Raw genomic sequence first — 23,796 nt, 5'->3', positions numbered from 1 at the left:
TGGGGATATTAGTCTTGGTTTGAGTTCTACTGATGAGAAGTCTCCTGCCCCTAAGAGACTTCTTGGCCAGATTTACATGTACCTCCTCCAAAGGTGACTACATCCCCAGACATGAGCACTGGTTAGTTCTTCTGTTGACTCCATAGTCCTTCCATGTCCACCCACAGGTCCACCTTGCCATTCCTTTTGCCTGAAGTCAAATCCAACACCACTACATGTCAACATTAGCCCCAGACCAGATGCAGAGCCTTCTCACAGGCTCTATGAAGCACTGTCAAAAAGCCTCTGTTCCATCCAGCTTTCAGAGATAACACTTTGATTATAAACACCCACAGGGATAACAGAGATGATGAAAATATAAGAGCTTCTGGCTGACATGAAGAATACAGCTAATATACGTCTTAAAGGTTTAATATAAACGCCAGCATATTCACACTGCCAACTTCCAGCCTGATCCCACATAAAAAATGTTCATGTAAGTATAACCCAAACAAGACGTAACACTACCTGTGTTTTACAAAGATTGCGTGTTTTAATTATGTAGAGCCAAGGCCAGGGGAGAAACCCTAAGAGCACATGAGTGCTAAGGCATGGTACCAGTTAAAACGGCTTTTGGTGGAACTTTGAGCAAATTTGTACAATGACATCTTTATTCATCCCACTGGAACAGACCACAGAGTGGTTCCTTGGGATCAGCACCAAAGCAGAAAAGCAAGCATGTGTTTCACAAGCATTTCACACCAGCTGCTCCCACTTATATCAGCCCCCTCACACAAAGCCAGCTTTCTGAGGTGAAAAGACCCAAGTGCTCAAGTCATGTTAACATCAGGACGTTTTGCTGCACTCCATTATTAGCCTGTTTTCACAAGTGAGAAGAGTAGGACAACAGCGAAACAGCCTTTTCTCTCAAGATTAAAGGTATTTCATATTTTTCTTCAAAATCTTTTTAATGTCTTATTATTCAACAAAGGAACCCAGGATACAATTTAAGCATTTTACTTAAAAGAAGCAATCGGGGATGAAGCATGTTCTCATTTCCTTTTCCTGTACATCTTTATTTCCAAAATATGAACTTTCTACTTTACCAACATACTTCTTTGAGAAAAACTACAAACCGATTTTAGAAGTATGAAGAAAATCAGAGTGGGTGAGGTGGTTTCTTTGTTTGGGATTTTTTTTTAATTGTTAAAATGAAATTACAACTTTCAAGGATAAGGCAGAAAAAACACCTTTGCTAACAACTTCTCTAAAAGATATACACTAACCTGCCCTTTAAAATGAAGTCATCTTGCATCTATTACACCAGCTAGAATGTGAATTTTGACAAGTCTTCTTTTGCAGTGCTTGATGCTCAAATAAGTGGTCTTATTCTACAGACAAAATCCCATTCAAAAAGTCAGAAAATCACTCAGATCAAATATTCATATCAAGTCTGGTTACTTTATTTTTTATCTGTGCAGTCAGTTAAAATAACAGTTAATGATGAAAACAGACAACCACAGAAGCTTTAGGTACAGTATTGTAACACTGAAGAAGCAAGTGACCACGCTGAACACATTCTTTATGCTGGTCATTTCCAGACAAAACAAAAGGACATACACAGGTCTAGTTCAGTGTAAAACCTGATATTAAGCAGCAAGGTGATCACAAATTGCAGCACTGTCACACAGAACACAGGTAATTACTGCTTATTCAAAGTTACACAGCCCCTGCAACAAAGGTGATATGACTATTTTTAAAATAAAAACCCAAAGTACATTCAAGAGAACGGCTGCAACAATAAGGCAATAGTTTTAAAAATAGATCCCACTAAACAAAACAAGACCAACTGTGTAACCTGTTGCCTTCATATGATTTCAGACTTGGATGGGTCAATCCAAAGTTAAGTGCTTACCCACCACTAACATGTCAGAAGTACATTGGTAAGAACACCTGAAGACATGAGTATATTGGACTGCCAGCAATCACAACCCAGGTCTTATCACAAGTACACTTCCACACACACAGCTTCACTTTTACAGGTTTGCATGAAGTGCCCTGTACAAAGATTTTATTACAGATTCCTTCAAGAAAAATTATGCATTGACAGAAGACATTAGCATTCCAAAATTCTTCCAAACCACATTATATAATATATACCTTTGGCCTGCTACTAGTAAGATCGTTAAAGTTATACACTAGGCAGACAGCATTATTGGCAGCTATGTCACAACAACATTAAAAAAATAGCATCAGCTGTTTAAAAAAGAAGAGACTGAAAATAACTTTGGGGAGTGAAATGTACACCTAGAGACAGCAAGGAAGGGAGAAGAAAGTTGTTTGGCTAAAGCAGATGAGCTACCTAGAGGTTTCACATCCATCTTATTGCATATTTGATCAGTGTCAGCTTTCAAATCTACAAGGATTTCTCCTTCATTATCTTGCTCCAGAATCTTGATTCTTGCACCTTCAGAGCTACCCTGAACTAGCTATGTATATGGCTGTAACTTCACATTTCTTCACAGCTCCTAGAGGCAGGGACTAAGTTACTGTTTCTTATCTCAGCCAGGGATACTACAAGCATCAGCCTTTTGCCATCTTCTGTGCACTGAAGTCTATAAAGTAGAGTGTCAATATCCCATGTCAGTACAAAATAAGTATCTTTATTTGTAAGCCTATATTAGCAAAGCCTAATACAAAGACACTAGTTTTGAAAGAAAAATGGACCAGTACTTGGTTAGCACTGATAAACTGAAAGTCTCGTCAGGTGACACGACATTACAGAGACAACAAAATTGTGACATTAAATTGTGTGAGGCAAACTGAAAGCAGCAGGAAATAGAATCTGATTGCTTTTGCTCAGTTTAAATAAACCGGAATTTTACTAATTAAAAAAAAACCAAATAACCGAAAAAAACAACCAACCATCATTAGACATTCCCTTGCTAGCACACAGGATAGAGGAGACTATCAGTATTTCTACATGTATTTACAGGATATGTGCCTAGCACTATCTAATCATGTTTATACATATACACCAGTAAATAAAACAAAGCCTTTTAGACTCCAAAGGAAAATCAGGGCTGATCTTACATATTTTAATACTGAAACATCCAAATGATTTTAAGTGAATGCCCTCATTAGCTTTTGAACACTATTCACAGATGACAAAACATAGAGGCACTAAAAGAGTGTTCTTTTCCCAGATGTAGGCCTACTTGATCAAAAACTGAAATGCTGCTGCTTTTAGCCATATAATTGAACTAAACACAAGTTTGGAAGCCATAGATTTAAACTTAACCGCTGAAAATACAAGACAATTTTGTAGTCCTGATTAAATTTTTATACACGGAACAATGATCCAAACACTACCACAAAATCAAACTTCGAGAGAAAACTGAAGCCGTTCAACACAAGAACTGTTGGTAGTTTTCTCTCATACACACATCAGAGGTGGTACATGCATGTTCCTCCTCTTTCCAAAACCTCATGCATCAATCTTCGGAGTCGCTAGATAAACAGAAGTGGAGCTCTTCATTCTGAAGTGCAATGTCAAAATAGCTGTATTGTCAAAATTGTCAGAGAAGACAGGAGCAACTGCTTATTACTGGTAAAAATCCTAAAGTCCTCCAGCAAACACGAGGTACCAAATTCACTGCTGTAACACTGTCAAAGTGTTACAGAGATGTCTACCAAACTGGTCAGAGTGCCACAACTGGTTCCAGGAAAAAAGTGATGTCAGGTACCATATACCTGACTGTAAAGGTGTATGAGGTGAACTAGAGAAGTGCTTAGTATTCAAATACCAAAGATGACACTTCAGAATACTAAACAGTGAGCAGTACATAACCCAGGCACCTTCCCATCTCCAACACAAGTTGGACTGGAGTAAAAGGTTCAGGAAAAACAAAGAAACCTAGGAGGACTGTTTAACCTGTAACCTTTCTTATGCCAAAACCAAGAAAACAGGTCTTGTCACCTGATTGCTTTCTTTGTCCCTCCTTGTTGTTTTTTTTTAAGGAGATAATAAAAACCTCCAAATCATGTGCATCTAATATTGATTTTTCATATTTCACTTATACTTTTTATATATACAAGAACTTAACTAAAATCTCACTTTAGAATATGTTCTAAAGCAGGATATCCTTTCAAGTTTTTTAAGTTCATGTGCATTCTCAAGGTTGAAAAAATATATATATTCATATACAGCTAAGGAAATAAAACTCGATTTCACTATATGTAGTTACAGTGCTGTAAAGAAAAAATAATTTAGAAACTATTTCAAGTCTGAAATGTTTACTATGTTCAGACTAATGCAAAGGCTAACCTTATAGTTCAGGACCTGTTTTTCATCTGCATGCTGAGACAGGAGCTACAGAAGCTCAGCATTTTTCTGATGGAGATTTCTTTCCACCCCTCCATTCTTCCAGTATTCTATGACTTGCTGCTGAAGCCCTCCCTGAACCTCTGCTGGAGTAGCATCATACATTGGTAGCTCAGAAGTCAAGGTCCACAGGTATTAATGTTACCTCTTAAGTCAGTTTTTCAGTAAGATCACACCACTGAACAATGCAGAGGTGGTTAACTATTCATAGTTACTCAGGAGTTCAATGGAGTACTTTAAGTCGTGTCTTCTGTGGGTGCCCTTCGCTGTCGAGCTGATTTCTGTCTACTTCTCTGAGGCGAGGGTGGAGTCTCCTGCTCAGCTTCAGTCTCTGAAGGCTCGTTGTCTCCCTGTTGGGACCCCGTATCACCTATCAATTCTCTCAGGAATTTGAATTTAGACAAAAACAACTGCCAGACCACATACCATCCTGCAGGAGAAAGAAAAAAGGTACTGCTTAGTTACTTCATACAAATTGTTAGTCATCTTATCAGGCAAAGTATATCAGAAAAGGGAGAAAAAATTTGATCAGCTCCCATCCTCGAATTGCCAACCCCAACAGCCCTTGCCAACACATCCACTGCTTTCTACAATCCTAGAAATACCAATTCAACTTCATAAAGTTTGTCCTCATCCAGAAGCAACATTTAAGCCTCAGGAAAGGCCCTATGCATTCTGAATTGAACTGCCACAGCAAGTAGTAGGTGGATGATCACCATCACACAAAGGCTTTAGCCATCAGGAGAAAAGGAATTCCTGTGGCTATATCAAAACAAGGACTTGGGATTCATTACACACATACTGTAAAAAGGCAGCACTAGAATTTCTACCCTTAGCAAACATTTCATTCTGAAAATCACATTTTAAAAGCTGCATTACATAATTGCTATTAAGCACACTTGCTGAGATCTTCAAATTAATACCATGTTTTATAATAAATCCTCTTCTGAAATGCACAAGGTCTTCTTATGTTCACTAAAAGACCACTTCCTCCAAATTGAAGGAGTTCCCTCTCCATGACCAAATCCCACTAAAGTAAAATTAACGTTAGCTGGTAAATTTATGTTCTGCTCTACTGCTAAAACGTTCTAGGTCTCAAAATTACCCAACTAAAGAGTTGAGATTTCAGGATCTCTCTTAAAAATATTGAGATTTCAGAATCTCTCTTAAAAATATTTAAGATCTACCTCCTCACCTCTCACTTGTCTAAGTCTCTCTCTAACAGGCAGCCAAGGAACTTAAAAAACAGATATAAATTTATCTAAACCTAAACAAAAATTTTCATTTTAAAAGGTCTCCCTTTTACCTACGTATTTAGGTCAAGAGAGTCCTATGCAGCTGAAAACTACTGATATCCCTTTCTCTCTAGCTAACCAGTCAAGTTACATCACCCACAGAACAGAATACAACTTCTCTGTGAAATACAGAGTTAAGTGGAGGAAAATTTAAACAGCTATTTGAAAACAAATGCTATACAACCATCATTTGCACCACCAAAAACCATCTGTCCTGCATAGAGCTATTAACGAACAGTCCCATTCTCTGTTCAGAAGGTCTTGCTAGCTATTCAAGCCTATCCTGCTGACCTATTCAAATATTAAGAGCCCTATTTTACCCATTCTCCCAAGTACACAGCTGTCATCAGAAACAGACTTCTGAGCATGGACAACAGAGACATATTAGGAAAGGGAGAGAAAGACTAATACGTGGCACTTACATAGCCACAGCACCACTATATTTCCTCTTCTGTAACCAGAGCTTAGGACAAAATGAGACAAAAGGACCCTCCTTCCTTTTCCTCCTGGAATACTTTTCACATCCTGCAGTTTTTTTATTTCTGTAATTTCTCTGCTCCTCTCCGTTGCAGGAAAGCTTTTATATGACAATTTTCTATGATCTAAATCAATTCCTAAAGCCTACACGAGTATTTCCTTTCCCATGAATACCTAAACCTTCAAATGACTTGTGACTAAATTGAATCTGCAAGTTGCTTCCATTGAAGGGTATTTCAACTCTCTGAGACCTTCAATGCTTTGTGCATTCTGGAGACCTAAAATCAATCCATTCTTCTTATGGGTATAAACATCATCAGAAGTAATCAAATTTCCAAGAGCCATGCTCATTTCTAGTTCACATACGAAAGAAATGCATAAAATACTCCAAATAAATACTCCACTTGCAAGAAAGTGCGGAATATTACAAGCTGTTTAAAAATGCCTTCAACCCCCCAATTTGTTGACAGAGACAAAGTTTGAGACACTTGACCTAGAAGTGCATGAGAAGTACATTCTACTAAATCCGCTTAAACATATGGTGGGGGGAACTCTCAGCCACAATTTTTTTTCTTGGGGTTGCGCTTCTACTTGGCTGTTTAAAATCCTAACTAAAACACCTACAAAGTGAATTATCAAGAGACATATTACTTCCAGAGAATACTACAGGGAGGACGGAGGGAGGAGGATGAGCCAAAAATATTCAGGGCATTCCCAGAAGAGTTATAGGGCACTTTACAGAAGCGCGACTTGAATATTTTTGGTGTCAATAAATACCCCTTAAAGGGAGGTATTTTAACTTCAGCTAAATAAAGCGAACCACATGCTTCCTCTACCACTGCAAACAGGCTACTCAACACAGGGAATTCCTATGGGGTGTGTATTGAGAAATACTAAAGAACATTCAAAGTTCATTCACAGTCTCAAGAAAAACAGCGCTAAACAGCACTAACATCAGACAAAACAGTGTTTCATCTGATGAGTTAGAAAGCACAATGGTCTGAATATCCAAAACATGGAGTACTATAAGCAGACTTTAGACCTCTCTAGCTCAAGTTTACAAACAAGACAGCGTAAGTAATAAGGCAACTAGACTGGTTATAGTAGACAAACAACCAGATCAATGATAACAGGCAAGTGAACAAACCATGATTGAAAAGAAAACTGCAACAGGCTTAGCCAAAAATAACAGTGCAAGGGCAACCTCGTAAGATCTCCCAGCCTGCACCAGAGACATTTAGGTACAAAGTAATCAAAGTAGAAAGATTTTTTTTTCTTACACTTGCTCTAGTTACTGTGCCAGCTTGGGTGGAAAGTTAAAAAAAAAATAATCCCCAATAAACACACTTATCTGAATCAAGTTAAGACTGCCTCTTCAGCTGAGACTCCCTGTCGCCTCGCTGTTACTAAACAAATAAGAATTTCCTTGGAAATAACCAGAGTACTAAAGAGCAAGTAATTCTGGGTAAGAGAAAATCTCTCCAGCAACAATATCAACTAAATACATCATTAAACAAAACCACACACACAGAGACAAAGCCTGGAGGCAGATTCATAGTACTGAGTTACCTCTGAATAAGAAGACAATGCATTTTCTATTAATTTCTCATCCTCTTAAATAACATTGCAAAATGGTAACACTCAGCACCATGCCGTACTGAAGAACTGTGAGTTACATAACTGTGTATTTTAAAAAAGAAAATAATTGTAAAGTAATTTAAAATACACACACAAAAAATTAAATATGTTATATTTATAAATACATCAATAGCAAAAGGAGGGGCAAGGAAAACCTCCATTCTTTATTGGATGTGGGGGGGAATATAGTTACCAAAGATGAGGAAAAGGCTGAGGTATTTAACACCTTCTTTGCCACAGTTTTCAACAACAAAGCAGGTTGTCCTCAGGACAACCAGCCTTCTGAGCTGGTAGACAGAGACCAGGAGCTGAATAGCCCCACTGTAATCCAGGAGGAAGCAGTCAGTGACCTACTGAGCTACTTGGATCCTCACAAGTCTATGGGACCAGATGGGATCCATCCTAGGTTGATGAGGGAGCTGGTGGAAGAGCTCGCCAATCCACTCTCCCATCATTTACCAACAGCCCTGGCTCACCGGGGAGGTTCCAGATTACTGGAAGTTGACCATGACACCCATCCATAAGAAGGGCTGGAGGGAGAATTGGGGAAACTACAGCCCTATCAGCCTGACCTCAGTGCCTGGCAAGGTTATAGAGCAGATCATCCTGAGTGCAATCACACAGCACCTACAGGATGGCCAGGGGATCAGACTCAGCCAGCATGGATTTAGGAGGGGCAGGTCCTGCCTGACCAACCTGATCTCCTTTTATGATCAGGTGACCCACCTGGTGGATGAGGGGAAGGCTGTGGATGTGTCTATCTGGACTTCAGCAAAGCCTTTGACACCGTCTCCCACAGCACACTCCTGAAAAAGCTGGCAGCCCACGGCTTGGACAGGGGCACCCTGTGCTGGGTTAGGAATTGGCTGCAGGGCCGGACCCAGAGAGTGGTGGTGAACGGGCCTGCATCCAGTTGGCATCTGGTCAGTAGTGGTGTCACCCAGGGATCAGTGTTGGACCCAGTTCTGTTTAATATCTTTACTGATGATCTGGATGAGGGGATTGAGTGTACCATTAGCAAATTTGCAGATGACACCAAGTTGAGGGGGACTGTCAATCAGCTGGAAGGCAGGCGGGCTCTGCAGAGGGACCTGGACAGGCTGGATAGATGGGCTGAATCCAATGGTATGAGGCGTAACAAGACCAAGTGCCGAGTCCTGCACTTTGGCCACAACAACCCCCTGCAGCGCTACAGGCTGGTCACAGAGTGGCTGGAGAGCAGCCAGGCAGAAAAGGACCTGGGAGTTTGGATTGACAGGAAGCTGAACATGAGCCAGCAGTGTGCCCAGGTGGCCAAAAAGGCCAATGGCATCCTGGCCTGGATCAGCAATAGCATTGCCAGCAGGACCAGGGAAGTGTACTTCCCTTGTACTCAGCACTGGTCAGGCCACATCTTAAATACTGTGTCCAGTTCTTGGCCCCTCAATTTAGGAAGGATGTTGAGGTGCTGGAGCACGTCCAGAGAAGCGCAAAGAAGCTGGTGAAGGGACTGGAGCAAAGTCCTATAAGGAGCAGCTGAGGGAGCTGGGGTTGTTCAGCCTGGAGAGGAGGAGGCTCAGGGGAGACCTCATCACTTTCTACAACTACCTGAAAGGAGGTCGTAGTCAGGTGGGGGTTGGTCTCTTCTCCCACGCAACTAGCAGTAAGACAAGAGGGCATGGTCTTAAGCTCTGCCAGGGGAGGTTTAGGTTGGACATTAGGAAGAAGTTCTTCACACAAAGAGTGATTGGGCATTGGAATGGGCTGCCCAGGGAGATGGTGAAGTCCTCATCCCTGGAGGTGTTTAAGAAAAGTCTGGACGTGGCACTCAGTGCCATGGTCTTGGATCATAGGTTGGACTTGATCTCAGAGGTCCTTTCCAACCTAGTTGACTTTGTGATTTTGTAAAATGGACATTTCTATGCAATCTTGTGTGTACGTGGCTCAGTTTAGCTTTGTAGTTTTTCTGCTGTAGAGTTCTTTCTGGACAGGTAACCGACACCATCAGTTTACAAATCTAACACTTCCACTTCAGGTAAGCTGCTCTCAAAGAAGTCCTACTGGTTTAGCTTCACCACACACAAACTATTTGATTAGAATCAGTCTTCCACTGCTTGCTTTATTTTTTTTTTTGGGCATTTGATTTACTTTTTCAAATCATCCTTAGCATGATTGAACCTGTGGAAGCCAAGCAGCATGCCCACAGTATGTCTTCAGCAAGCAAGCAGTGATGACATGCAGACTATAATATATAATGTATCTACATTAGTTGGTGAGAGAAATTGCCCCTCACAGTAGTAAGCCAGATCAAATAGTACATCACTGCAGTGCAAAACAGGGGCTCTAGCTCTTGCTCTAGCAGATACTTGAATACAGAGTTGCAAAATCCAATCTACCACAAACAGTATTTTGCATTTAGATAAAATAGCAGCTCCCAGCCTTCCAGAGTTTAGTACTCACTAAAAACTGAGAGCCACTGTCTCACTTAAAATGCCACAACCAGGTGCTATCCAAAGACATTTAAGCCACATCTGGCATCATGCCATCAGTATGTCAACTCCCCTCTTATAAATCACGATGCAATGTGTTTGTGAAGGTGGGACCATGAGTCAAAGTTTCTTTTACTGACTCATAAGCAAATGTATGTAACATCTTAAACAGATTTTATGATTTGTCTAGGCTTCATTAAAACTACCCTTTCTGTTACTTCCCACACCAGCTCTTCCTTCTTTGTAAAGGGAAAAGAAACATGGTGATCCAACTACAATGTTACTCCCCCTCAAAGGGGTACAAGACTTAGATCCATCTAATTCATTCACCTTACACTGGCATGTACAAGCAACAGCTAACAGAGGGTTTTCTATTGGAGCACATTTTCCTCTTCCAGTTGAATCAGGAAGAGCAAACAAAACAAAACCCCCAGGGCTAATAAGGAGTGCTGGGGAAAAGCAACCAGATCTTTCCTATGTGAGATACAAATGAAACCAAGAAAGGAAGGACGGTGATGCAGTAACAGCATACGACAGAGTCTGAAGATCTGGCTTCTAGTTCTGACTGTGCTGCGGAATTCCTGTGCAATCTTGTGAGATCATTTTTCCTCTGTGTCCCTACTGATTTGAAAATAGGATGCTATTACTTCAGAGCACGAGGATTAATTTAGGACCAGGGTATCACCAAGCTGAATGTTGCCTATATTCAAATGCTGAAGTGTTCATCAGAGAAAATCCTAAGCAGCTACAGGTGCAAAAAAATGAGCAGGGAGCTTTAGAGGCTGACCTCTAAAGGAGAACAGGGTTCTACTCCAAGCTCTGTGTCAGATGACTTATGTGACCATGGACAAGTCACTTCATCTACATCTTTAAAACAGTGGATAGTTTTGCTATGGAGAGGATTGGACTGAAGGAAGCACACACTACTCTGACACTGGAATAACAGAGGACATCAGCTGACACAGCACTTGGATCTGCACATCTCCTTAAACCTAGTCCCATTTAATGCAATACTCCACCACTTGCTGCTTCCTGACTGATCAAAAGGAAGCTTGCTTCTTCCAATCTCCCATTTATAACAGTTTCAAAACTCAACTTCAAATTAAAGGGTATTTTCTCTTTATTTGTGGCCTAATCAAGCATGACTTTCCTCATCTGTTGAGGTATTTCACAAGAATCAGTCATTTAAGATAGTTACAAAAGTGTTTAAACAAAGCATTAAAGAAAAGTTATTCAGGCAGAATTTAGGGCTCAAATGTTTTCCCATCTGCAACCAAATTCAGACTTGTGAAGCAAACCACACATTCATTTTTCAGCACTTTGAGTTACACGGTTTTTATTTTAAGGTTATATCTCTCAAACCACATCTCATTAGCCCCTCTTGCCAAATGAAATGAATGCTTCCATCTGTTCCACTGAAAGCACTTCTGCAATTTCACATGGCTCCATGCACTACTACACTGGGATTACAAAACAAATTCACAGAAGTAAGCAGTAGTAGAGTTCACCTTGGCTGGTATTTTATCTTATCCTATATCCTTGACTATGCATGAGTTCCTCCCATCTGCAGAGGAACATGGAATACATAAAGGCAGCAATAAGATCACCAGAGACAGAAAATCAGAAAAAGTAGGAATAAAAAAAGCGGAATCAAGTTATCTTATCTTTTAAAAGAGCAACTGAAAATTTGCTATGTTTACAGTCCCTCAATGGTTTCTATGTCAGATGTGATCAGTTTACAAATAGAGACACTGCTAGCTGCAAGCCTTCCGTGCTTCCTAACTAATTCAGATTAACACTGAAAGTAGCAGTTGTAAGTATTGAGAAATATTTAAAGAAAAAAAAATAATCAGGTAATTTATTAAAAGTACTTTTACAGACATAAGTGCCTAATTCAGGCGTAAACATTTGCTTTTCACACGGCTGAAGAACTAGTTGAAACAGCATCTGATAATTGGTCCTCTGAATTTTGTCTTTTCATTTTAGAAAAAATGATAAAGTGAATTTTTTCCCCCATTATATAAGTTTTGATAGCACTTATCACTTCATACTTGTTATGGGCAGCAGAAATTCACATCATCCTAGGATGTCTCCTGGATATTTAAAGTTATTGTTTTCTGCAGGCAATCACACCACAAGTTCTTTCATAAGCCACTCAAAATCCAAGTTTCATCTCTTTTGGCTTTTGACCCTCTAAATCCTTTTCATAAGGCTGTTTCAACACTTCTCATCAGATGGCTGCAAAATATTTTTAAAATCAGATCAAGCTTACTCCAGATTATATCCAGTCATTCTTACGTCACATTTGTCCATTAATTTGTATGTCTTGCTGGCTGGCATTTACTCATATCCTGTCACATGCAGCACATGGTTCCTTCCCCACCTTCTTACCTACAGGTCTCTACTCTTTACAGTCTGTTGGCCTTCTCAGGGACTGGGAAACTGCCTATCACTAGCAGAGATAAACAACTAAATTGAAAGTAACTTGTACTCAGTTTTTTCTAGTAGTGGTCTTGACACTGTTTTCCTTGAATATTTTCCATGGCAAGAGAACTAGAAGTGTACCAATATTAATTAATTAATATATGCGGTATGATGGAAAAATAATTACAAATAATGTAAATAATTATCAAATCCCATTGATTCACTTTTAACAAGGTAGTAGTTCAAATCCCTCCCCAAAATAAAAAACCAATGAACATGTTAGCTTCCTGTGTTCAATACTTTTGAAAACTAGGTGACTTGAAGCAATCATTTTGTAAACTCTGACACTGTTGAAAGCAAAATACAATGAAGGATTCAAAGCAAAGTATTCACTGAATTCAAGATGAATGGACATTATGTAATTCCAAACTGCTCAGTATACACAAACCACTTAAATATAGTTATTTATTAATTACTTTTGTTCTCTTTAAGCAAGAAAACACTAGGCAAATATTCATGTTAGTAGGCAAAGTTAGATGCTTAGAATTTCAATTCCATTTGTCACATACAGACAAAAGCAGAAAGGCCTGAAGAAAATGATCCTTGCTTCTGACTTTGAATAGCATGTTGCAAAATCCTATTAATCTTTCAGCAAGACAGTAAGCAAAGATCTCGTATGCATAGTTTGAAAATACAAAAACCCTAACAAGTACCAAGCTTCATCTTCTAAAACATGAGAAGTGGCCAGTCAGCACCTAGCGAGGGTAGAGAAACTTGAATAAATATCCGCTTAGGTCACTGTTTAGTCTGTTACAATGGACAGTCCAGGACATGCAGGAAAAGAGCACAAGACCAAGTCAAGTATAGCCTTGCAGTTCCAGTTACCTGTAATTTCACAAATTTCCTCACCCAATATTTATTATTATTGCTTAAATCCGCTGACCTTTCTTCCGTGAACTTTGAATGAGAGAAGTTTCAGCATGCAAAATATTCTTTGTTAATGAACCTGCAATTTACTTCCCCACTGTAAAAGAAATCTTTTTGTTTCATGCCTGTTGCTTGATCATTTAACTTCATGGACTCCAATTGCTCTCAATGGTGAAATTTCACAACCATTCCCACCTAACCTTTGACATGACACTCAGTGTTATAACCATCACCCTTCCTCCAGTCACCTATTTTCCAGGCTAGACAGATCTAACCTGTTTAGAGTTTCTTCACGCAGAAGTCCTTTCACAGCTCTCAACATAGAATCATAGAATTGTTTAGGAAACTCTGTCTTTCAAAAACAAACTAGGATTTTATTTAACTTTAACAAGAAAATACACCATTTGAGACACATACACATGGAGGATTCCTATAGCAGTAGACATTTTCTATTTTATTTAAAGCTTCTAACATTTCATTTGCCTCTATCCTTGCTACAAAGCATTAAACATGTATTTTGGAGAAACACTTGCAATTACTTGAGCTGATCCTTTCTTTGATCCTTTGATCCTTCAACAGCTCAGTTTGAATCCATTAATTTCTCTACATAAATTAAGAACATATACATTTCACACTTTCTATGTGCATTACTTCATACATGCTGTAACAAATGTGGACAGAGCCTTCCCAAATCTTCGTTCTCAAAGCCCAGCCGTGACTGACTGACTATGACTGACTTCATACATGTTACTACTGGAATTCACTATCCAGTCTCTTGATACTGCAAAATCTTTTCACAATGCTTTGTCAGCTTGACTACAATTAACTTTTTTTCTTTTTAAGTACTACGTGTCAGCTGACTCTTCACTTTGTTCCCTCGGTTTTTTAGAAGCTACTTATAAACCCACCGGGTTTGTAAGTCTCACAAGCCTTTCATCACACACTATGGCCTAGCTGGAGTTGGATGGTGTGTTTTTTGGTGGTTTGTTGGTTTGAGACTTTTTGAGAGCTCCAAGCTCAGCATATTGGTCACACCACACACCCCCCCCCCCGAACTGCTGATTTCTTCCAAGAACTCCAACTCCAACAGACCTGCAAATTGTACCTCCCATTGAAATAACCCTGCACATTAAAACCCTCTGCACATTAAAACAAAACAAAAAAAAACAAAAAAAGTAGATCATAGAATCGTAAGATCATCATCATCCAGTCCAACTGGCCACCCAGCACTGCCACTGTAAGCTGCAAATCACTAAACCATCACCCAGCACCCGATCCAGATGTTAAGAAACACCTCCAGGGATGGCACTCCAACATCTCCCTGTGCATCCCATTTCAATGCCTGACCACTCTATCACTGAAAATTTTTTTTCCTAGTATTTCATCTGATTCTCCCCTGTCTCAGGTTAAGGCCATTTCCTCTGGTCCTCTCAGTGCAGGCACGGTAGAAGAGATGGGCCCCCACCTCAGCACAACCTCCTTTCAGGTAGTTGTAGGCAGCGACGAGGTCATCCCTGAGCCTCCTCTTCTCAATCTACATAAGAAAAAACTTCCTAAGAGCTGCTCTCAATCCTTGCTAGCAAACTGATGTCAGAAGCAGAGAGATGCCAGTCGGAAGTTTACTTCTTGCACTCACTGGCATTTCAGACCCACGCATGTACAAGCCGCACAGGGTGACTGCCCAGGGGTCCGAGGGCAAGTAAAACCGCCAGTTTCAGAGGAAACACCGAAATAACCCGAATTAAGGCTCTGGGAGCGTATCAAGACTCGGAACGACTCGGGAACAAAGAGAAGAGGGCGCTGCGCAGCACACACGCTCCCCACGCCCCGGGGCACAGTTGCCCTTCCATTCCCCCCGGTCATTCCGGGCCAAGGGGAACCAGCACAGATCGCGGACCCGGCGCGGGGGGTGTGAGGGCGGGCGGTGGACACCAGCCCCGCCCGCCACCGCCAGGCCAGCAGGAGCCCCCCCCGGCCTCCCCGCTCACCGCACAGCATGAAGAGCAGCACGCAGGCGAGCGTGGCCACGATCACCAGCAGAGTCAGTCCGATGCTCTGCCACATGGCGCGGCCGGGGGCAGCCGAGAGGAGCCGGGCCGGGCCGGCGGCCGCGGCGGCCCCGCTCCTGCTTTTCCTCCTCCTGCTTCTCCCGACCCGGTGCCGCGGCGGGGCGGGGCTGCGATCGCGGAGCGATGGCGTGTAGAGGTCCTGCTGGGAGCTGTAGTTCTCCTGCCGCCACAGCCGGCCGGAGTGGGAGAGTGACGCACGCCGGCGGGGACTACAAGTCCCAGCGTGCCCTGCGGCGCGGTAAGGGGCGGCAGCGATGGGGGGTGGTGAGGGCTGTGTGGGACCGGGGGAAGCGGCTGGTGGGGCAACAGCTGGGGCTGCAGCCCTGAGCAGACGGGTGCCCCTGCAGGGGCTTAGATCGATGATTCCAGGCCAGGATGGATGGGGCTCTGAGCGACCTGGTCTAGCGGAAGGCGTCCCTGCCCGGGGCAGGGAGGTTGGAACTGGGTGGCCTTTAAGGTCCCTCCCAACGCAAGCCATTATTTTATGATTCTATGATTTAGATTTACGGATGGGGCAACCTGATCTCTTAATTCCTCTTCCTGCTTTCTGCCGTTCCTGCCCTTGCTTCCTCTCAGTGCGATCCATAAGGGTACAGCAGGAATATCCAGCCCTCAGCCAAGGCAGCGGTTGCACACCTGTGCCACCCCGGCATGTTTCGAATTCCATGAGACCTTGGCTCTTGCCCTCTGTTGACACTTCAAAGCTAGCCCTCCCCACTTAAGGGAAATCTGAGGAAATAATGTTTCCAGGAACTGTGAGATAATCTTGATTGTGATAGGACTTTGCCTTTAGCACTGGAATAAAGTTATAACTTTCCTTTGTAGCGTAAAAGATGCTGGTTAATGTTTCTAAAACTACTGAGAACATGTGTGTAAATCACAGAATACAGAAACTTAACTTCCTGTGAGATGCCACTGTTGCAGTGAGACACCACTATTGCAGTGAGACATCAGAGAAAGTCCAGTTCTCCTTTGTGTGTATTTTATGCAGTATTTAAAAATCTCCCCTTTTAAGTGAAGCTAAAAATTCCTGCTTTTCCTGATCTCCGAGCATGCCACATGCCTCCTCCTTTGAAGATACCGGTAAACCAAAATTACCTGCATGTGCAGACCCCGCATCCACATCCTTAAATTTGCTGTCACTTCACCAAATCAGACTAGAGTTCTCTCTTTCCGTTCCTATCTTTCTTTCTCAAGATCACCAGCTCTGTTTAATACTCTGCCTAGAGTACTAAACCACGCTTTTGCAAGTGGTTTAATTTAATCATTTAATTTGAAACATGTTTGCTGTTATTTTTCAAGTTTTATTTTGACATATCTCCGATCTTTAAATGTCATTGTAATTCGAGACTAAGCAGTTGTTTCTTCTGTATTGCAAATAGATAGCAATAATGGTTACTACCATATTAACTTTTGAAAAATAAGGCCCTTCCTAGCTACACTGTTCTATTTCTCTGATTTTTTGCTTATCATCTGCAGTTAGAGTAAATTCTCTCAGTATGGGACTGCCACCTTCCCTTTTCTGTAAAATAGCTGTCACAGGGCTATTAAAGTATTTTGTCGACGTCATCCTCTGGTTCCAAACTGTTTTATTAGTGATAGTTGGTTAATTCGTATCACATCTCGAAGCGTCACAGAATCACACAGCATTCGTAACTGAAGTAGGAATTATCTTGGAATCAAGTAATTTTGAGGTGATAATTATATGTGATCCATGTATATAGGTCATGGATATACATGGAAATAAATATATATATGTGTGTGTGTATATATATGTACACGATCAAACATATATGATATCATTCATGGCAATATGGCATTTTAGACACATGGTCTGATTCTTGGAGTGTCCTGTACAGGGCCAGGAGTTGGACACGATTTTAATGGGTCCCTTCCAACTCAGAATATTCTATGATTCTAATATACTAGGAAGTAAAAAATGAAAACAAGTAGTGATTAGAGTTCTCATATTACACTGTACAGGTCGAGGGCCTTTTAATCAATGTGTGCTCAGTTTGGAAAACCTCAGCTACACTTATTTGTTTCCCTTTCTCTAGTTCATTCACCACGCTAGTCACCTTGTTGTAGAAGATGGTCAGGTCAGTTAGGCATGATTTCCCATTCATAAATCTGTGTTGACTAGTCACAATTACCTTGACTTCACGTGTTCGGAGACCATGTGAATTCCAGAAGGATTTTCTCTATGACCTTTCCAGGGACTGAGGTGAGGCTCACTGGCCTGTGGTTCTCCAGATCTTCCTTCTTGCTCCCCTTGAAGGTAGGAGAGATGCTTAGTCTCGTCCAGTCTTCAGGAATCTTACCCAGTCATCACTGTTATTTCAAAGCTAATTGAGAGTGGCCTCGCAGCAACATCAGCCAGCTCCCTCCGCACCCGTGGACACAACCTCTCATGGACTTAGGTACTTCCAGTTTGTTTAAGTGCCCCCTTACCTAACCCTTCTCCACTGAGTATAATTATTCCTTGCTCCACACTCCCTCTGGTCTTGGTTTTTTCCTGAGACCATTGAAGGCCAGTATGGCCTAAAATTGTCCTCAGGACAGACAACAGCAAGTAAAAAGGACTTTCTAGCATAATGGCTGAAGCACTTAAATAGGAGATAGAAGTTCAAGCCATGCAATTATAGAGAGGAGGTAACTGTGGATGTTACGCTCTAACCAAGCCATGAGATAAAAGGAGAAACTCTTCCTCCTCCAACAATGTGGTGAACACAATCTTTGTTATTCTGTTTTTCCCAATATATGAAATAAAGCTTTTCTTTTGAGCCACTTGGAACACACTGTATCAATTGAAACATATACAAATCTCCATCTGAATGAAAAAACCAAACATATTATATGGATTTTATTTCAGATTTTTCTTCAGACCAGAGTTAAATTACATGAGCAAATACACATCCATCCTACTAGATGTCATTTCATGTTGCTAATGTGCCAAAAAATTGTACAATAGCAATGATGATGCATTTGGGAAAAGTGAGCTGCAACGTGGGTGTTGTTATTTTTCAAAACCCGATGAAATGACACAAAAGAAAACAGGATTACCGTTGGACACACAAAGTTGTCTAATCACTGAAGTTCAAATAAAAGGTTCTTTATACAAATCTGATCTTGTCCTAGTGATCCTTAGATCACTAAGGATTTAAGCAGATCCTTAAGTGTGTATGTATAATGTGGAGTTACAGAATTGTATATAGCTCATCCATTCCCTGAGGAGGATGGAAAAACTCACTCATGACGTTATGGCCTCACACATGCTCACTACACACAGTCAGTATGCTACATTTAACACTTTTTCCTATGATGCTCAACACTGATCAAACTTCTCACATCTTCTCTCAGTGTGCACAACCACAGACACACTGTGGTTTTGGGGGTTGGGAAAAGAGGATGCTCAGGTCATCAAGCAGCAAAAGGTCTATAGCACAAGACTGGTGAGTAGGCACTCAGAGGGCCTCTGCCCAACCACGGATGAGCTCAAAGCAGCAGGATTTGATATATAACCTCAAATCAGCCAGGCCCTGCAGTGCTGTGAATAAGGGAGCTAAAGACTCTTTAGCTCAGGGAAGAAGGTTGCAGGTGCTGAGGGCACAAGCCTTATTTTCAGGGTGCAAGAGCTGATGCATCTAGACTAACCAGTTGCTTCACAGCAACCAGTTAACTAGTGTTTGTGTCTGCATAACAAGACAAGGGGAGGGATGTTATTATCCCTCCTTCACCAGGGAGAGAACTGAGGCTGAAATACGTTTGAAGTATCAACTGGTTTTCGATTGCCCCTTCTGGCCTCTTTTTGAGCTGGCATATGGGGAAAATTCTCATGTCTCCCTTGTGTTTAGTCTATTTGTAGCACAACTTTCTCTGATGTCAGATACTGCTGTAAGTTCTCAGCACTTCAACAAATCTACACCCGGTTACCTAGAGGCAGACCGCAGAAGGAAGAATAAAATCATTGACTAGCTGTAGAAAAAAGATAGGTAAATATCATGGGAATTATCTTATATAAGTTGTATATTTTAGTCCAGAAAAGGAATTTCAGCCACTTTAGCAAGATTATTTTTTGTCCTTTTGCAGGCCCTTGCATCATTCATGGCCTTCTCCTTGTTTACTGTCATAAGCACCATGCATTGAAGAGTCTTGCCGAAGGCTACTATTGCAAATAAGGCTTATTAAAATGAAAATGCACAAAGAGAGCAAGTTAAAGTAATCCGGGCAGTTTTTGTTCTACAGTGTCCTAATTTTTTAATCCTTCTTTTGTCACATACAGTATCTTTGAATGTAACTGGCAACCATACCAACTACTGGAACCAAAACAACATATAGGAGCTTGACTGCCTATCAGCTGTACCCCAGAAGCTGACCAGGTAATGATAGTTCATGCAGAACAGTGCAAACTGTGGGCCTTTCTGCTATTCAGAATATACTCAGTGTCCTTCACACCGCTGACCTTCTTTTGGCATTAATACACTTCTCTTTCCCGGGGCAGGAGTACAGAGAACAGCTTCCTCCCACCCTTTTCCCCTCGGCGCTACACCATTGCGCATCATTACACTGTGAACTCTTTGGTGTAGGTCTCAACACAGCAAGGCCATGATCCCAAACTGGGGCCTCCATATGCTACCCTAACACTAAATACTACTGATGTAAGAAGAGAATCTTCAGGTCCGTCCACAATTCACAGCAGTTAACTCCAGCAGTCTCCTCACAGGAGACGTGCAGACTGTGAGGAACAGCACATCAAACTGTGGTCTTTTGTAACAACTCACCTTTGGTGTTTGCTTTGGAGCCATCAATCTTTTCCCAGTTCTTGGCTGGCTTAAGTGAACAACACAGACTATTTGTATAAAGATGATAAGTGTAAGAGGGATGGGAAAATTCTATTTACGTCAGTTCATAGAATACCAAGCCACACAACTAAACTGTATCTGTGACTGCAGCCAGGGACTTTTCCTGGACACATTGCAGTTGCTTTCCAGCTTTAACTAAGCCTTTAAAAATAAACACCAGCAGTATTGGTTTGTGTCCGAGAGAGGGTGCTAAAGTGAAATATTTGTTATAAAAACTACAAAGCTCCACAATCACTCCATTCAATGCTTCCTCCAGCATAAGTTTATTCTTAGTTTTTATTTTATATGCTCAGAGCTGACAAATTAATATGAACTTTACCTTTACAGACATATTACGCCAGCCATAGTTTCAAAACCAATTTGCAAAGAAAAACAAGAGAATAAACTCAAATTTTCACTTTAGCCTGATTACTTAAATTTGATTCCACACAGTTTTGTTATTCACAATCTTTTAGCACTCTTCGAGAGTTAAAAAAAGTTAACAAAAAATTAACAAATATTAACTGAAAGAGGGGAAATTTAGGTTAAATATATGGAAGAAATTCTTTACTGTAAGGGTGGTAAGGCACTGGAAGAGGTTGCCTAGAGAAATTGTGAATGCCCCATCCCTGGAAGTGTTCAAGGCCAGTGGGATTGGACCCTGAATCTGGTCAAGTGGTGTTCCTGCCCATAGCAGAGAGGTTAGAACCAGGTGATTGTTAAGGTCCCTTCCAATCCAAACCATTCCATGATTCTATCAAATTCTGTCCCACTGATCTCAGCACTCCCCATGGTACCACTAGCAGAATCAAGATCTTCAGTTACATAACCACTGTCCTGTGCCAATAAAATTAGAAAAATAATGGATAATATAAGAAAGTTAACATCTTTCATCTGAGCTAGTTAGAGAAAGATGAGTTGAATAAATGCTTCTGAGAGAACAACTTTTTGAAATAGGCATGTCCTGAATTTAAATTCCAAATTTCAGAGGAGTTCGTGATCAAGAGCAGTGACTGGTAATAGATGTTGGACTTAACTTTTCTTTCCCGAACTAAAACTTTATCCTATAGATTTAAACTTATCAGGCGCTGAGAGTTGCTGGTAATTGGCTGAGCAGTGGTACCTTGTTTGCCTGTTTCCTGCTGAGCTGCAAACCCAGTGGGACCTGGCATCTCTGAAGTCATTGCAATTCAAAGGTGCTTTTCCTAAGACACAGAGATATTCAAAGCCTGACTGGACACAGCCTTGGACAGCTGACTGTAAGGGGCCCTGCCTGAGCAGGTGTGTTGGACCAGATGATTTCTAGAGGTCCCTTCCCACCTCAGCCCGTCTGTGATTCTGTATATTGGGTGGTTTGTGATAAGGTTCAACCTACAACAACCCCCAGATAAGCAGGGCTCAAGCCAGATCCCTGTGGTATTTCACTTTGAACAGTGATTGTTGTGTAACAGAATTGCCCCAGAATGAAGTTCTGTTTTATTTGCCTCCACTTACTCTTCTGGTTTCCAAGGAATTTCAGCTGGAACTAATCAAGTCTGTTTGTCCTCATGTCAACTTATTTTTCTGCCTTTTGCCTCATGCCAACACACTGTTCAATGACCACTAAAAACTAACATCCGTGGCAGAGGTCTGCTGTTCTCAGTGCCTGGGATCCAACTAAATGCATGGCATCACTCTCCATACAAAACAGATGAATCCAAATCCTGCCACAGCCCTTAAATCTCCAAATTCAGGTAATTAGATAGGTGTTAAAAATACCCATAATGCTATTACAACTTCTTTTAGATGCCACCAGAATACTATTTGTTCTTTGCTGGTGACACTACTGTTTTTATAAAAAATACAGTTGCTACTATAGGAGGAAACTACATTAATTAGTATTAATGTACTGTATCAGGAACAAGGAACTCAAGAAATTAGAAATGTTACATATTTACCAAACTTGAATATATGTTTCCTTACTGTTTTAGACAAAGAAAAAGAAGACTTTATAAAAGAATATATATTACTGTATTACTAGGTCTGCTATTGGCTTGACACATGTACTCCAGCCTGTTTGGACTATAAAGAAAGTGGAATAAAAACTGTGAGGCTGAAGCATTCCAATGCACCAAATCACTACCATGTTTCTCTGTCGGTCAGCATCCAAACTGCTCCTTGCTCTACAGTGCATAAAGAGAAGTTTCTTGGACAAAGAGGATGATTTTCCGCCTAGGGAACAATTTCCCTGGGGACAGAATGAATATCAAAAAGTATTTTTGCTCAGTATTTCAGGATGGTTTGTAGTAACACACAAAGAACTAAATGAATAACCTGTCAAAAAGATGAAATAGGGTAAAGGATGGCTGGTCAACCTCAGAATTGCGGTAGTTCAGAGTAGATGGATGCACTGGAATTTGGAAGCTTGAGCAAACAAGTAAAAGTGGGTTAGAAATTCCGTGAGGACATGTTTTCACGTGAGTCTCCTGGCAGTATCATTTCTGGGCACGCAGGCAGCCCTGGGAAGATAGCCCTTCTCACTGCCTTCGGTGGATCTCTGTGTCCAAGAGAAAGCAAGGGGTGAAGTTGTACATGGACAAAGAGACTACCAGGAAGGAAGTTTCAAGGTTCAGAACATCAGTGCTACATTTTGGACAAATATAGCACGTCTGTAGATGAAGTACACTTTAGTTTGTGAAGATGATACCTTTCCTGCCCCACACATGGTCCCTTTATTTTCACTGCTCGTGCCTCTGAAACTGGGAAAGACTGTTCTCTGAGCTCTGGTCAACAAAACTATGCACAGAATTGAGGGGACAACAATGAAAGTGCATGCATGAATATGTCATTTTTTGACAAGTTTTCGTTTAGAAAATAAAATAAAAATAATATTTTTATTTCATATGCCAAAGACCTCTTCATTAAAAGCAGGGGTAAAGAAGTAGTACATTTTCAGTAAGCTTTGAAAGTTTAAATAAATCTTTTATTGGAACTATAAGACTTGGTTAGCACCTAGAACAAAAATCAGTTTTGAAGGTCTGAAATTTTGTGCTTGTTCTACCACACACAAAGCCTTTTCCTTCCCTGACACTTTTTCTGTTATGTTATCAGTGGCAGAGTTGTGACAGGGTTGGTAGCTCCTGTTCTGTGTGATTTTTGCCTCCTCCCTAGCCAACATAAATAAACATTTGCTTATCAATTCCTCCCTAATAGACAGATCAGATCTCCAGGGAGATGCCACAGGGAGAATCATAGATTCATCTAGATTGGGAAAGACCTCTGAGATCATCGAGTCCAACCACCTAACCCTTAGGT

General features: G+C 41.0%; 1 protein-coding gene across 1 annotated transcript; it reads right to left on the bottom strand.

Annotated features, from left to right (window-relative positions):
- Window positions 1-1,420: 1,420 nt before the first annotated feature.
- Window positions 1,421-15,734, bottom strand: SMIM13 (small integral membrane protein 13). The gene is made up of 2 exons (XM_027745073.2): window positions 15,581-15,734; window positions 1,421-4,793 (listed from the first exon to the last, which is right to left on the bottom strand). Exons 1-2 carry the CDS (start codon window positions 15,654-15,656, stop codon window positions 4,600-4,602), a joined length of 270 nt encoding a protein of 89 aa, XP_027600874.1. The 5' UTR covers window positions 15,657-15,734; the 3' UTR covers window positions 1,421-4,599.
- Window positions 15,735-23,796: the final 8,062 nt, after the last annotated feature.

The sequence above is a fragment of the Pipra filicauda genome, unplaced genomic scaffold (assembly GCF_003945595.2).
Source record: "Pipra filicauda isolate LSUMZ 115617 unplaced genomic scaffold, ASM394559v2 scaffold101_size5749837_pilon, whole genome shotgun sequence".
NCBI lineage: Eukaryota > Metazoa > Chordata > Aves > Passeriformes > Pipridae > Pipra > Pipra filicauda.
The sequence above is the reverse complement of the archived record's forward strand: the minus strand, read 5'-3'. Positions and strand labels throughout refer to the sequence as shown.

Excerpts from the sequence above, each read along its gene's own strand:
- SMIM13 (XM_027745073.2), bottom strand. The coding sequence starts at position 15,656 with ATGTGGCAGAGCATCGGACTGACTCTGCTGGTGATCGTGGCCACGCTC. Across the intron at positions 4,794-15,580 it reads GCTGCTCTTCATGCTGTGCG|GATGGTATGTGGTCTGGCAG; the intron begins GTGAGCGGGGAG and ends TTTCTCCTGCAG.